The 15,808-nt window shown below is 43.6% G+C and overlaps 1 protein-coding gene across 1 annotated transcript; it reads left to right on the top strand.

Moving 5' to 3' along the window:
- The first annotated feature begins 1,989 nt into the window (after positions 1–1,989).
- Positions 1,990–15,797, top strand: dusp5 (dual specificity phosphatase 5). The gene is made up of 4 exons (XM_042337069.1): positions 1,990–2,680; positions 11,155–11,306; positions 12,794–13,013; positions 13,748–15,797. Exons 1-4 carry the CDS (start codon positions 2,281–2,283, stop codon positions 14,125–14,127), a joined length of 1,152 nt encoding a protein of 383 aa, XP_042193003.1. The 5' UTR covers positions 1,990–2,280; the 3' UTR covers positions 14,128–15,797.
- Positions 15,798–15,808: the final 11 nt, after the last annotated feature.

Here is a 15,808-nt window from a genome sequence, read left to right as displayed (position 1 = left end):
CAGGCCAGGATAGGACTGGGCTTGTTTGATCTGTGCAAGGAGTGCTCCTGACTGCTTTAATAAATGACCTTTTCTCCTTCCCTGCTTTATACCCTCCTTTTATGCTAATGTATGTACCCATTGGTATGACAGGATGAATGTTCTCATGCTTAAACGTTGCTTACGAATAACCTTGATCCCTGGGGGAAAAAAACATTCCCAGCTAGAGCTTCCCCTCCCCCCATGTCATTGCTCATTGCCCATTTATTAACTCGTCTTCAGTGTCGTGGTTTGACATCAGCCTTTCCAGGATATAGAGATTTTAACAAATTAAAATTATTGGAGTCAGATTAATCTCAGAGACTGCTGTTAAAAATGTCCATCGAGGGAGCTAAGTCCATTCGAAGTATGTAAAAGGGGGGAGTTAACGGTTTTAAGATATAATAATAATAATGATGATAATCCTAATAACAATCCTTTGCATTTGATACAAAGTTTGTGCATTTGTGGAGTCCTGTAGCTCAGTGGTTAGAGCACTCGCTTTGCAAGCGAGAGACCCGAGTTCAATTCCAGGCAGAGGGCGAAACCTTGGGCAAGTTTCCTTACTCCACACAGAGCCTAATAATAATCCCTCCAAAAAACCAAAAACAATAATAAATTGGTCATTTTCAATCTACGACTGTTTGTGGGACATTGCTGTGCGCAATTGGCTGCCGCGTCCGCCCACAAATATACAGTCAGTTCACTTTACAGTGTGTTCTGTGAAGCGCTTTGGGACGTCCTCCCGACGTGAAAAGCGCTACATCAAATGCAAGGGTTATTATTATTATACAGCGCCTTATCACATCGTCCAGATGTCTCGAAGGCCCTTCCCTTCGCAGGAATACACCGCAAAGTGCGTGCGTGCGTGCGGCGGGCGCAGCCGAGGCGCGCGCAGCCCAATGTCTGAGACGCGTACGTCCTTCTCTCTGGGTTTGACTAATTTCTGATGAATAAGTCGACCACTTCCTCCCAGTCAGTCCAGAGAAGCAGCCCTTTGGGGAGTGAGCAAAAGGCTCACTCACTCACTCACTCACTCACTCACTCACTCACTCACTGGTACGACGTGGGTGGACACCCCTCCAGGTCCAAATATGGTGTTGTCGTGACGTAGCATTCCGTGCGCGGTGGGCGGGGCGTGGGGTGGCTTCCCGGCGTCACGCTCCTTATATGGGTATCTACGTCACCCCCGGCGGCTTCCCTGTATAAATGGCAACAGTGTGTGATCACTCACCCAGAGCTGCTGAGCAAATACTCCCCCAGCGACCAGGGGAGTGAGAGACACAGAGAGAGGGAGAGCTGCTGAGCAAATACTCCCCCAGCGACCAGGGGAGTGAGAGACACAGAGAGAGGGAGAGCTGCTGAGCAAATACTCCCCCAGCGACCAGGGGAGTGAGAGACACAGAGAGAGGGAGAGCTGCTGAGCAAATACTCCCCCAGCGACCAGGGGAGTGAGAGACACAGAGAGAGGGAGAGCTGCTGAGCAAATACTCCCCCAGCGACCAGGGGAGTGAGAGACACAGAGAGAGGGAGAGCTGCTGAGCAAATACTCCCCCAGCGACCAGGGGAGTGAGAGACACAGAGAGAGGGAGAGCTGCTGAGCAAATACTCCCCCAGCGACCAGGGGAGTGAGAGACACAGAGAGAGGGAGAGCTGCTGAGCAAATACTCCCCCAGCGACCAGGGGAGTGAGAGACACAGAGAGAGGGAGAGCTGCTGAGCAAATACTCCCCCAGCGACCAGGGGAGTGAGAGACACAGAGAGAGGGAGAGCTGCTGAGCAAATACTCCCCCAGCGACCAGGGGAGTGAGAGACACAGAGAGAGGGAGAGATAGAGAGAGAGACAGAAAGAAAGAAAGATAGATAGACAGAGAGAGACAGAAAGAAAGACAGAGAGACAGAGAGAGACAGAAAGAAAGACAGAGAGACAGAGAGAGACAGAAAGAAAGACAGAGAGAGAAAGAGAGACAGAAAGACAGAGAGAAAGACAGAGAGAGAGAGAAAGAAAGAAAGACAGAGATGGAAATGTTGCCTTAAAACTTTCTGTCCTGGATATCCTTATATTTATCTTTTAATTATTATTCTCTCAAAAAGGGTGTATTTTTTTTGTGGGGGGGAAGGGGGGGGTTGTGTGTTGGGAGTGGAGAGAAAGAAGACGATCGGAATTATATATCATATATATATATATATATATGTGTGTGTGTGTGTGTTACACATAAATATATATTCGATCTTTTTTTTTTGCTAAAATTATTCAAACCAAATGAATACAAAGCCATTCGCCGCGATGACGGTTCCAGGAATCGACAGTCGGCGCTTAAAGAAATTCCTTCGGAAACAGACGGGTCGGAGTCTGGTCGTCGACTGTCGCCCTTTCCTCTCCTTCACCGCTTCCCACGTCCAGGGGTCGTGCAACGCGAACCTCAACTCGGTGGTGGTCCGAAGGTCGAGAGGGGGAGCGGTGCCTCTGCGGTTCGTCGTCCCGGACGAGAGAGCCCGGAGTCGGCTGCGGGACGGGAGGGTGTCCGCTGTGGTGCTGGTGCTGGGAACTCGCCAACAGAGCCATCACACGGCCACCAAGGACCAGGACAGCACCGTCCAGATCGTCATGAACACACTCAGCACCAGCGCGTCTGCGGGGGTCAAGGTCTACCTGCTCAAAGGTGAGAGACACAGAGAGACAGAGAGAGAGACACACACACACAGAGAGACAGAGAGAGAGACACACACACAGAGAGACAGAGAGAGAGACAGTGTTTGAGTTAAAATTCCCAATACAATTCTCACACACACAGACACACACTGAGTTAACATTCCCAATACAGTTCACACACACACACAGAGACACACTGAGTTAACATTCCCAATACAATTCTCACACACACACACACACACACTGAGTTAACATTCCCAATACAATTCACACACACACACAGACACTGAGTTAAAATCCTCAATACAATTCACACACACACACACAGACACTGAGTTAACATTCCCAATACAGTTCACACACACACACACACAGACACTGAGTTAAAATCCCCCAAAAATTCACACACACACACACACACACAGACACTGTTTGAGTTAAAATCCCCCCAAAAATTCACACACACACACAGACACTGTTTGAGTTAAAATCCCCAATAAAATTCACACACACACACACACACACATATACAGACACTGAGTTAAAATCCCCAATACAATTCACACACAGACACGGAGTTAAAATCCCCAATACAATTTTCACACACACACACACACACACACACAGAGACACTGTTTGAGTTAAAAATCCCCAATAAAATTCCCCCTGGTTTTTCTTGATGGTTAGACATTTCTCCTGTATCTCCGCTCTTGGTTTTTTTTGTTGATGATGATTTCCAATTACAAACCAAATGGCCAAGAGTCGTTTTTTTTAAAAAGAAATAACGTGTTCCATTTGCACTGCATTTTTTCAGTTTAAAGTGTAAATATATATATACATAAAGACACTTTAAACTGAGAAAATACAGTGTAAATGGAACACGTTATTTTTTTTAATATATATATTTGTATATATATATATATTTACATATACATATATTTGCCACTGACATTTACAACGTATCGAGATTTATTTCAATTCTAAAACTGATGGTGCAAACTTGAGTGTTTTCTGGCTGTTGATATTTTCTCTGGACTCATTTCCACTTGAGTTTGGTTTGAAAGCACCTGGTTTGGGAAATTCTGGCACTGAGTGAAAGGAATTGCATCGGAATTGAAGGGTGTTCATCAATGAGTAAAAAAAAACAACACCCCAGATATTGATCCGGTTTAACCCAGTTTCCTTTTAAAGCAGGGATTTAAAAACACAGGAGGTTTTGGTTGGGGTTTTCCTTAAGTTTCAAGTGGGAGGGTTTTTTTTTCAGGGAATCTCAGCACCATTGGAAAATAATAATAATCCTTGCGTTTGATATGGCGCTTTTCACGTCTTCTCGACGTCCCAAAGCGCTTCGCAGAACACACTGTAAAGTGAATTGACTGTATATTTGTGGGCGAATGCGGCAGCCAATTGCGCACAGCAGTGTCCCACAAACAGTCGTAGATTGAAAATGACCCAATTTATTATTGTTTTTGGTTTTGGAGGGATTATTATTAGGCTCTGTGTGGAGTAATGCCCAAGGTTTCGCCCTCTGCCTGGAATTGAACTCTGGTTTCTCGCTTGCAAAGTGGAAAAGATAATCCATGATGCATTTTTCCCTGAAATAGTCATGAAAAGGGACCACTGTGTGTTTCTGTCAAGCAGTTAGATGTTGTGAACGATGACAGGGAGGGAGTGGGAGGGAATGCTTGGATTATCTGTTTCTAATGGAATCCCTACAATGTTCAATGAGCATGGTTACTTAGCTCTTTAAAATGGCTCTCAAAATTACAGATAGCCCGAGAGAGAGAGAGCTCTCCTGCAAATACGGTCACTACACCACCTTATAAATAAAAATAATAAATAATCCTTGTGTTTGATATGGCGCCTTTCACGTCTTCCAGACGTCTCAAAGCCCTTCACAGAATAGACGAAACGCGCACAGCAGCGTCCCACAAGCAGTCGTGGATTGAAGTGACCAATTTATTATTGTTTTTTTTGAGGGACTATTATCAGGCTTGTGGAGTAAGGAAACTTGCCCAAGGTTTTGCCCTGCTGGGAATTGAACCCAGGCCTCTTGCTTGTGAGGCGAGTGCTCTAACCACTGAGCTACAGGTCTCCACGAAACACCTTGCATTTATATAACACCCATCATGCAGGGTAGTTTCCCATAGCACTTAATAGTCACTACAGCAACAACTTACATTTATATTTGCACCCTTCACATCGGGAGGTTATCCCAAGGCGCTGGACAATGAGGGGTTTGCATTCAAGTTGGATTAGAGAAGGATGGGGTGAGGGCAAGTGGAGTGGAGTAGGGAAGATGACTGAAGGCACAGTTTAAATGGAAGGTCCTTGAAAACTGCCCCCCCCAGAACTCCATCCTGGGGTCCCTTCGACTCTCCTCTTCCCTCACTTCCTTCAATGTCCACCTCAAGGCCTTCCCCTTTGACTGCACTTTTGGCCATCTTTCTCTCCCACCCCACTCCCCTCAGCCCCCATCCCCAGTTTGGTTGCAAAACTTCAGACTATTCAGTGCCTTGGGATGTCCTCCCAACATGAAAAGGACTACATACAGGGAAATGTAAATTTGCATTGTAAATTCTGTGAGGTGTTTTGAGACATACTCCCAACCTGGAAGGCACTGCATCAGCCGCAAAGTGTTTTTTAAATAAAAGCAAAGTCCACAGATGCTTAAAAACTTGAAATAAAACCTTGTGATGCAGAGCAGGTTGGTCAACCTGCATCTGAACCAGAAAGTCAAATTAACATTTCAGGTGTGTTTCAGATCCAGAATATCCTGTTGCTCTTTTACACTTCACGCACTGAATGCCCTGCGAGGCATTTCCAACCTTGTGCACCTTACATCTGCATAAACCTCTCGTAAAACTTGAAGTAATCCAGGTTTGAGTGGTGTATGGAACCAGATTGAAGAGAAATTGCTTGTTTTTAAACAAGTACACCCATTGGTCTTTTATTGGGAGTGCTAAAGCTTAGTGGTTAGAGCACTTGCCTTGCAAGCGAAAGGACCTGGGCAAGTTTCTTTACTCACGCCTCTGTTTACCCAGCAGTAAGTAGGAACTTGATTATTAGTCGATTGACCGATCGCTTTTCTGGGAGTAATATTTCCTTTAAAAAATAACAATAATAATTTGGTCATTCAATCCACAACTGTTTGTGGGACACTGCTGTGCGTAATTGGCTGTTGCGTTTTGCCCACAAAATACTCAATTCACTTTACAGTATATTCTGTGAAGCGCTTTGAGATGTCTCAAAGATGCGATAAGGTACTGTATCGAATGCAAGGATTATTATTATTCCTTGTTTCAGCTGTCATCCTTCAATCTCTTTAACCATAAGCTTCCCAGGTAGCTTACCCAGGGAATGAAAGCAATACCTCCATAACTAGCTCCCCTTGTTGACTATTGGCATGGCATAGTTTTAAAACCTACAAAGTGCTCTAAGGAGCTATCATATTGCATTTGGCAATGTCTCTGGTACCAGTGAAGAGATGAAAATATAGGTTGCAGGGGAAATTGATAAGTTGGTAGAGTTCCCCAATCCCGCTCCTGGATTCCTTTTATTGAACCAAGATCAAAAATTGCCAGACATGTTTTGATCTTGGTTCAATAAAGGTGGAACTGGAACAAGGGCAACATGGAATGGGTACACTGCATTATGTACACGCCAATAGGAGTGCGTAAAAAAAAAAATTAAGTATTTCTAGTAATAAAACTTGTTATCAAGTAGCCTGGAAAATGCAAAAAGAAATCATTTACCATGATGAAAAACACATAATATTGCCATTAAACATGTGAAGCGCTTTGAGATGTCTCAACAACGTGATAAGATGCTATATCAAATGCAAGGATTACTATTACTATGATTAAAATCAAGCCAGGCTCAATAAATTGTTGATTGCTGCCTTGAACAATTGAATTTCCTGTTCCAAATTTGGTTGCAGTTCTAACCGGTTTACAACCACACAAATCACTGACCCAATGCTGAGATGTGAAGATTGGTGTGGCTATACTGGACTTTGCACAATCTGTTAAACAAGTTATTGGGTGGTGGGGAGTTACCCCATTGAGTGGGAAACTGAAGTATCCCAACCTTTCCAAGTATCTGACGTGTGAATATTATTAAGCCTCCTAAGATGTGACATTTAAGATGGAATGCTTTCCATGTGTCATTTTCTGTGAATCTTTATCCCAAGGAGAGTTAAGATAAACACTGGGGGTGGGTATGAGTAACTATGAGTAGCTGCCGTAGAACATCTTGTTGAAGGCTTGAGTGGAGGAACGCTCTCTAACTGCTTCAACCTACGCTATATTAATAGTCCTTTGTACTTCTGTGCTGAAATTCCCTCTACCATCATTTTAGAAGGGTGTCAGCCTGGCTTAGTGAGTAACACTCTCATCTGAGTCAGAAGGCTGTGGGTTGGAGCTCCACGTTGGGATTTTGAACTCGTACAGTTCAGGCCGACACTCCAATGCAGTGCTGGGGTGGGGTGCGTTGAGTTGTCGGTGGTGGGGGGAGGGTGTGCTATGAGACCAGAAAAATCCACTGACGTCCTCCCGATGTAAAAGCCGCCCTGTCAGATGGAGATTTCTTTTTTTTAAAAAAAGGCATCAAATCTAAATTATTTTTCACACAGCTGATGATTGTCTATTTAAACTTCAATAAGTGTGCCAGTTTTTCCAATGAACATTGGGGTTTTCTGCGGAAGGGGCATTTCTATTAGCACAGCCCCGCTGAAACTACAATACAGCCATAATAACACAGAACCATTGCTGAAATAGCTCTGGTTCCTGCTACACAGGAAACATTTTGTTTCAAATGGCAGATGGTTTTCCCCTTGTAGTGCAGGAAGCTTTGAATAATTTTCTCATGCAAAATACCCTGTGCATTTCCCATGAAGTTGCTAGTTGCTCAGACCTATTTTTTTCTAAAAAAAAGTATTTTAGAATACAATTTACAGTTGTATAGGGTGAAATAACTTCCATTTTTCTTCCCCTCACCCTTATTTGTCGAGGCTGATTTATGAAAATGGTGATGATCTAATTTTTCTAATAATTTGAGGTTCCAGACTTCTTATAGGGTCAAGTAGGGAGTTCATTATTATATGGACCTAATCTCTCGAACTTCCCTTCCTCTACCCCTTGTTTTGAAGTCCAGCTTTGCCACAGTTCAGTGTTTGAGGGTACTATATAAATAATAATACAATAATAATCCTTGTATTTGATATAGCGCCTTGTCACGTCTTTGAGGTGTCTCAAAGTTCTTCACAGAATATATTATAAAGTGAATTGACTGTATTTTGTGGGCAAAACAAGTCCTTGTCTCCCAACATCCCCCCAACCATCTATTAGCCTTTAAATCCCACTTTAAAAGCTACCTCTTTGACCGCACCTATGGGCACCTCCACCTTGCTCTACTCCCGCCCTCTTCACTGTTAACTGCTGAGACGTTCTCCTATGTGAAAACCACTTTACAAATGGAAGTGGTGGTTGTTGAGTAATTCGGAAATAAAGCCCAAATAATCCCTTTTTTATTCATTGTAAGGGTTGGTATTTTAGACACTGATTAAGGTGTGATGAAAATCATAATAATAATAATCCTTGCATTCATCACGTCTTTCAGACGTCTTGGAGCGCTTCACAGAATACACTGTAAACTGAATTGACGGTATATTTTATGGGCGCAACGCGGCAGCCAATTGCGCACAGCAGTGTTCCACAAACAGCCGTGACCAAATTCAATCGTAAGATAAAGGGTGCAAAACTCCCATGTTTGTGTTATGCTATTGTTGTGTTTGTGTTCCAATCCCTTGTGGGTGTTCAGTGGTAGCTAAGCATGTGTCATGTGAGGAATGTGTTACTGAAACTCACGTTAACACGTGACATTGCTCTGATGAGGCACTCTGAGCAATCAGATAGAAATTTGTATGAGGGAGGTGTCATTCTGTTTGGACAGAGAAATTCAGTCAGATTTGCATCCGCTGAATCATACCTGGGCAGAGCATAGAGGCAACTAATTTATCCACAATGATTCGTGTGATATCATCTTCAAAATCGATTTACTGGGGAAAAATATATTTTTTTAAAAAAGGATTTTATTTAGAAATAATTAAGCAATACATATTCAATAGCCTAACGATCAGATAAAATCCGGCACTTGCAGCAAACGTGCAAGGAGGTGTAGGTTAATTAGAGGTGCATATGGTATGAGTCAAGCAAAGCCTGGAGCAAGCTTTGAACTGCCGTTAGTTAAACAATGCTGTCTCTTGTTCTGCTAATTTTGGTATTTTAATTCTAAATTAACCAAAATGCCTACAGTCACCTGGGGCTGGAATCCACACACAGTGTTGACAGCCTTTAGTTGAGAGCTTCGGCTAATTTATGATAATCCTTACATTTGATTAATATCGCCAGACTATGGCACCACCTCACCCCTCACGCTGCTGAAACTCTGGTCCACGCCTTTATCACCTCAAGGCTGGACTATGGGAACTCTCTCCTCGCCGGCCTTCCCTCCACACTGCAGGTCATTCAGAACTCTGCAGCCCGTGTACTGTCCCGCACCAGACACCGCGACCACATCACTCCCACCCTCACCCTCGCTCGCCTCCACTGCTCCCCATCCCCCAGAGGATTAAATTCAAGATCCTCATCCTCACCTACAAGGCCATTCATGGCCTCGCTCCCTCCTACCTCACTGACCTACTATCCCCCTACCTACCTGCCCGTACCCTCCATTCCTCTGGCTCCGGTCTGCTCCACATCCCCCGCCCCAACCGCCCTACCATCGGTGGCCGGGTTCTCAGCCCCGAGGCTCTGGAACTCTATCCCCCAGTGCCTTCGCCGCCTCCTCCCTTTCCTCCTTCAAGGCCGGTCTCAAGACCTTTCTCTTTGACCGTGCCTTCAGCTCCCCTCTCGACTCTCTACCCCCTCCTCGCTCCCTCCCCTTGTGGTTAATCGCTGTCAAGTGCAGTGACTGATTTTGGGACCCAAATATAATAATAATCCTTGCATTTGATAGAGCACTTTATCGCATTGTTGCGATGTCTCAAAGCTCTTCACAGAATATACTGTAAAGTTGAGTAACTGTACTTTGTGGGCGAATGATCCATTAATCTGGGCTCAGGGATTGCTGGACACCGGGAGAAATTCCCTTCTCATTTGGAATAGTGTAGTGGGATCTTTAATGTCCACCTGAACAGGAGGCAGGTAGGAACTTGGGTTCATACCTCATCAGAACGAATGACCCTGTAATGCCCTCCAACACTGGAGGGAGCTAGTTGTTGGCCAGGACACTGGGAGAAACGCCCTTCTCTTTAAGAATAGCGTTGGGATCTTTAACGTCCACCTGAAGAGTCACAGACGACACCTCGGATTAACATTTCATTCAAAGGACGATGTCTCCGACAATGCAGTGCTCCTCCAGCCCTGCATTGGGCTGTCAGCCTTGAATTGTAAAGCTCAAAGTCTCAACATGGGGCTTGAACCCCACGGCCTTCTGAACCCTATTATTAATGCGTCACACATTTTAAAGCAAAAGTAAATTTTATTTTCCTTGCTGAAATGGCATTATGTATTCTGCTCATTTCCACCTTTCGCTCAATTATTTCATTTTGATATTGAGTGCATCCCGCTGTCACCTTAAAAAAAGCTGGAGCTAAAAAGGCTCAGTTTTGGCCTCACTTCAGTGGGTATCCAGAGCTCTCTTATCTTAAAAGGCAGTCACTCCACACTATCAGTAAAATCTCTTTAATCATCCCTAGTCTGTCAACTGTGTATATATGAGTTTGTGTGTGTGCGCGTGTATGTGGGAAGAGAGGGGAGGGGGAAATAATAATCCTTACACTTGATACAACGCCTTTCATCTCGGAAGGATGCCTCAAACTGCTTCACAAGATTTACTGTAAAGTCTAGTGATTGGGTATTTTGTAAGCAAATGCGACAGCGAATTTGCACACAACAATGCTCCACAAACAGCCAACAAGTGAATTTTATGACCAAGTTTATCTGGGGGATTCTTGACTAGGACACCGGGTTGGAGAAATTCTCTTCTCGTTTCGAATGGTGTCACGGGATCTTTAACGTGCACCTGAATACACACAGACAGGACCTCGGTTTAATGTCTAATATGAAGGACGACACTTCAGCCAATGCAGTGCACTGCATTAGACTGTCAGCCTTGAATTATAAATTCTAAATCTTGACATGGGCTTGAACTGAGACACCAAAATAATTAAGAGCAAATGGAACCATATGCCCTTTGCTGGGAACTGCTGAATGCTAATCTCTCACCTTTTGAGATTAGAGTTGGATTTTGTGCTAAAGATTTTGTGCTGAAAGTTTTCTCCTTTGAGGCTGTTGTGTGAAATGCACTTGGTTCAGTTTAACTAATTTCCCAGTTTACATCCTCTTTGTTTTTGACTAGAAGCGAGTGACAAGCCAATGACACTTTCTCCTATTTTTTTTCTCTCTCTCTCCTCATCTTCAGGAGGCTATGAAAACTTTCACTCCCAATATCCTGAGTGTTGCACGGAGCTAAAGCCTGGCCTGAACTACAGCAGTGTGCAAGAGTTGAAGGAACCGGTTTCAAGCCCCATCGACGTGCCTGAAGACACCAAGCGCAGGCCAGCCTATGACCAGGTGCGTGAAGTCAAAGCAAAACCAAAGTTGACTAACTGTAGACAACATTTCTTAATTGAAATACCCTACCGCAAAAGAGGAAATGGCCTGTTATTTGCTTCCTAAAATCTGCTGCTGGTGATTGCCAATGATATATGACACCACATTGGGACATATAAACAATACATTGCAGTTTTGATAATTCCTGTTTTTGAAAGNTTTTTTTAAATGTTATTTTAAAGGTATTTTCTCTTGAATACGTTCCTTTTATTTTGCTTCTACTTTTAGAAAGAGGTGAAATTTGCTGTTTGCCGCATTTTAATATGTTCTGTTTCAATCAGGATGTGAGAGAGATAGAGAACGAAAGGTGTTTCTTATTGTGTCTGTTCACACAAAGTAAACCGAAATCAAGTCTGAAATAACCGTTAGAACAGTTCTTTCCCCTGAACCCCAGAGTTTATTACTAGCACATTCTGACAAGCTTCCTGTTGCTTGACCACCCTACCCGATAGGGGCTTAACTGGGTTAACAGGAGCTGAGTGGGAATAATAATAATTATAATCCTTGCATTTGATATAGCACCTTATCAAGTCGTTGAGACGTCTCAAAGTGCTTCACAGAATATACTGTAAAGTGGGTTGACTATGTACTTTGTAGGCGAAACGAGAATCCCTGCTCCCATTGACATACCCACTTCCCTCTCCCCCCATCCCTCCCCACCCAATTCCTGCAATGAGCCAGACTGGCTGGTCTGTCAGCCAAAACCTGGACTCTGCATCACATCAGCTCTTTGTGCCAGAATTTGGTGCTACGAGAAAAGCCGGCGTTATGGAGATGAACAGCTGATCGCTGGCCGCCCAGTCTTCCCAAGGCCCAACGCTCCCAAGGAAACAAAAAATTCCCGGAGCTCCAAAATGCGGCTCCGTTTTGCTCTTTCACGTGGCATTTATGTTTCAGTAATGCAACAGCTGTGTCAAAACCGCACAGAAATGTGGAAGTAACATCTACGTTATTTGGGTTCAGTGTAACTCAATTCAAATTGTCAGCAAAAGTTTCAGGAACTTATTGAACTTCTGCTATTTTCAGCGGTGTTGTTAAAATCACGACCATGAGACATGAAATGCAAACTTGCAGCCAAATTTGTATTCAAATCCACTTCAGGTTAATTTGATCGGTCTGTCTGCTGAGTGGATATTAACAGCTGCAGTAGAGAAGTGTCAAGATCATTGAGTTAATGCTGTTAAGATTTGTTTAAATAGTTACACGCATCCTTCCGGAACCTGCTTAGAATTAAATGGATATTTACAATCGTCTTTGGATGAGACGTTTAAACCGAGGTCCTGTCTGTGCCTGTTCAGGTGGATGTTAAAGATCCCACGGCACTATTCAAAAAGAGAAGCAAGTTTCTCTCTCTCTCTCTCCCAGTGTCCTGGCCAACAATTCGCCCAATTTTTTGCCCACAAATATACAGTTGTTGTTTATCAATGGCTCTTGTCTTTATTTTGCAGGGCACACCTGTTGAAATCCTACCTTTTCTATACTTGGGTAGTGCTTACCATGCCTCCAGACTGGACTTCCTGGATGATCTCTGCATCACTGCTTTGTTGAATGTCTCCCGTAACTGTGCAGAGTACTTCAAAGGCAAATATCTTTATAAATTCATCCCAGTGGAAGATAACGCAACTGCAGACATCAGTTCCTGTTTCCAGGAAGCCATCGACTTCATAGGTATGTGATACTTGATGCTTCTGACGGCCTATTTTATACTTGCTCCTCATTGCATTTTAAAAAAAAAGAAGCACCCAATTTTGGAGTTCAACACCTGCAGAAAAATATGGCAACAGAAAATTCTCTTGGTCTTAGCCTCAATAAGATCATTGCTTTTGCTATAACATCTTAAAGCAGTGTCCAACGCTTCTGAGAAGTATAGTGACTGTGTATTTGTAGGCGAACATCACAGCCAGTGTGTGACGCACAAACAGTCGTGAAGCAAATTACCAATTGTACCTGGAGACTTGTTGCCAGGACACCTGGAAGGGGGGGGGGGCAGGGGTGGGAGAGAGGGAAACTTCTCTTTTTGAAAGAGCATCTGAACAGGCAACTCATTTTCTTTTAGCATCTTCTCTGGAACAAAGAGCCGATCTGGTTTAGAGGTCAGGACCTGGCTGATAGACCAGTCAGACTGGCTCATTGGCAGGACTTGTATGGGCAGATTGGTCACTGGGAACAGAGACGGACCCATGTTTCACCAACAAAATACAGTCAATCCACTTTACAATGTATTTTGTGAAGTGCGTTGAGATGTCTCAACGATGTGTTAAAGTACTATATCAAACACAAGGCACCTCCAATAGTGCAGAGTTCCCCCAGCAGAACTCCCTCTGTATCAAATGCAAGGGTTATTATTGTATTACTATTAGATCTTTCTTTGATTTAACTGAAGTTTTTTTTTAATTAAACAGATAATGTGAGACAAGAAGGAGGGAAGGTCCTGGTACACTGTGAGGCAGGCATCTCCCGTTCCCCCACAATCTGCTTGGCTTACCTAATGAGGAGCAAGCAGCTACGACTGGAGGAAGCCTTCGATTACATCAAGCAACGAAGAGCTGCCATTTCACCCAATTTTGGCTTCATGGACCAGTTGCTGCAGTACGAGTCTGAGGTCCTCTCTCTCGCTCCCAGCTCCCCCGTCAAACCATGCTCCACAGAGGAAATGACCTACAACAATAGTTTGGAGAGCTCGGTTTACACTTTCCCCAGTACTCTTTTGGACACAGTACCAATACCGTCGTCGGTCCACCAATTTGAGTTCAGCCCAATAAAAGTGTCTCTCTCATGCTGAAATAACAGGGCATCAGAAACTCTGCACTGATGGAAGGAATCTTGATGTTGAATTGCAAAAGCTTTTAAGTGATGGGAAACATAGACCATGTCTGATTTTAAGCTTTGTGGTTTTTTATAAATATATAAAGAAATGATCCAATACAGTAGTGCATATCAAGCGTAATAACTGTCTAAGCTTCGTAACTGCCCATGTGTATCAGTGCATCTTCTGCATCAGAGCTGAAGATGGCTTCATCTCATTAGCACAAGCAGGTGGGTGTTTTGCCAACTGTCTTGTGCAGATACATATACATGTACTGTGTGTGTTTGTGTGTCTGTGTGTCGGGTGGGGGGGAGGGATGGAGGGTAGAGTCTTTCACTGTCTGATGTATTTTGAAATCTTTTGAGTAAGACCAATGAGAAATTGATATCAACCAAAGAGGTGGTAACATTGCCCACACTTTTTACATTGATAACAATTCAGGTGCCAATTCAGAGCTTTGTATCATTGTCTTTGTAGCAAGCATTTGCATAAACAGTCTACTTTTATGTGCGTCCTGTTGAGAACGTGTAATAAGTGTTGCCGGTGTATTCAAAGAAAGAGCGATAATGCAAAGTGTGGAGTGCAGCAGTTAGAAATCTATTGTTTGTCTGGATCTACAGTCATTGATGGGTCATTAATTGGCTAAATCATGCTCTTTATTGTTGCTCATCCTGGCCTTGGCACATCTGCCAAAATCTCCCGTAGTCATTTACCAGAAGGGACCACTTGGGTGTATTATTTCTATCTGAATTCCATTCCCTGTCTAGAGAGATGCTGCAAGAATTTGGTTTGAGTTTCTCTGTCCACTATGGGAATCGAGCCATGGAAGAAATCCAGCTTTCCTTCCCCCTGCAGTATGATAATCGACCAATTCATCCCTTATACCCATTGAAGGCTTGAGGTTGATTAGATGTTGGACATGTCTACACCTCCACGTCTACCTGGTTTATCAGGTGTATCTCATCAGGGACAGTTTAATCCAAGGGAGATCCCACTTAACTACCGACCACGGAAGGGTGCATTTTAAGACCGATTCACTCATTTTATCGACCTCGGCAGGATGAAGGGCTAAGAGGACTCACCAGGGTTCAAAGCCCCCATTTTTCCAATCCCGAGTCTCGACTAAATGAGCGACCTGGAATATTACTTTTAATCTTATAATACAAGTGGTTTGTACATTGCCATTTTCTGGGTTTAAAGTTTGTGCACCTGACGCGTCGAACCTGAATCAAACATGTACACTTACGTCATTTTTACTTCATCCAGCTTTGCGAGCACATCGGCACGCAACTACCTCTGGAAGTTGGACGAGACTTTAAAAACAAGCTTAAGACAAATGCTGGTGCCTTGCTCTAATTCTAAGGCTTTAAATGATTGTTGAATCCCACGTCTCTGTGTCGTCAGCCTTTCTGATTTGCATGCATCCAAGCTAACTGAGTTTATACTAAATGCAGTTCAATTCATTGCGTCGTTTGTCTCAGGATTTTGTGAAGTTACTGTATAAAGTCTGAGCTGTGTAAATATTTCAGGGATTGTTGCAATTGTCCTTTTGTGTCGGAGCAATATGGAAACATAACGATACGGGTGGAGGTTTTATTGGTATGTTTTACTGTACAGTGTTAATAAAATTTTTAAATTGAAAAATAGACTTTGGACT

This window comes from Callorhinchus milii, unplaced genomic scaffold (assembly GCF_018977255.1).
Source record: "Callorhinchus milii isolate IMCB2004 unplaced genomic scaffold, IMCB_Cmil_1.0 Scaffold7, whole genome shotgun sequence".
In the NCBI taxonomy this organism is placed as follows: Eukaryota; Metazoa; Chordata; class Chondrichthyes; order Chimaeriformes; family Callorhinchidae; genus Callorhinchus; species Callorhinchus milii.
Note: the sequence above shows the minus strand (reverse complement) of the source record. Positions and strands in the feature narration are given on the sequence as shown.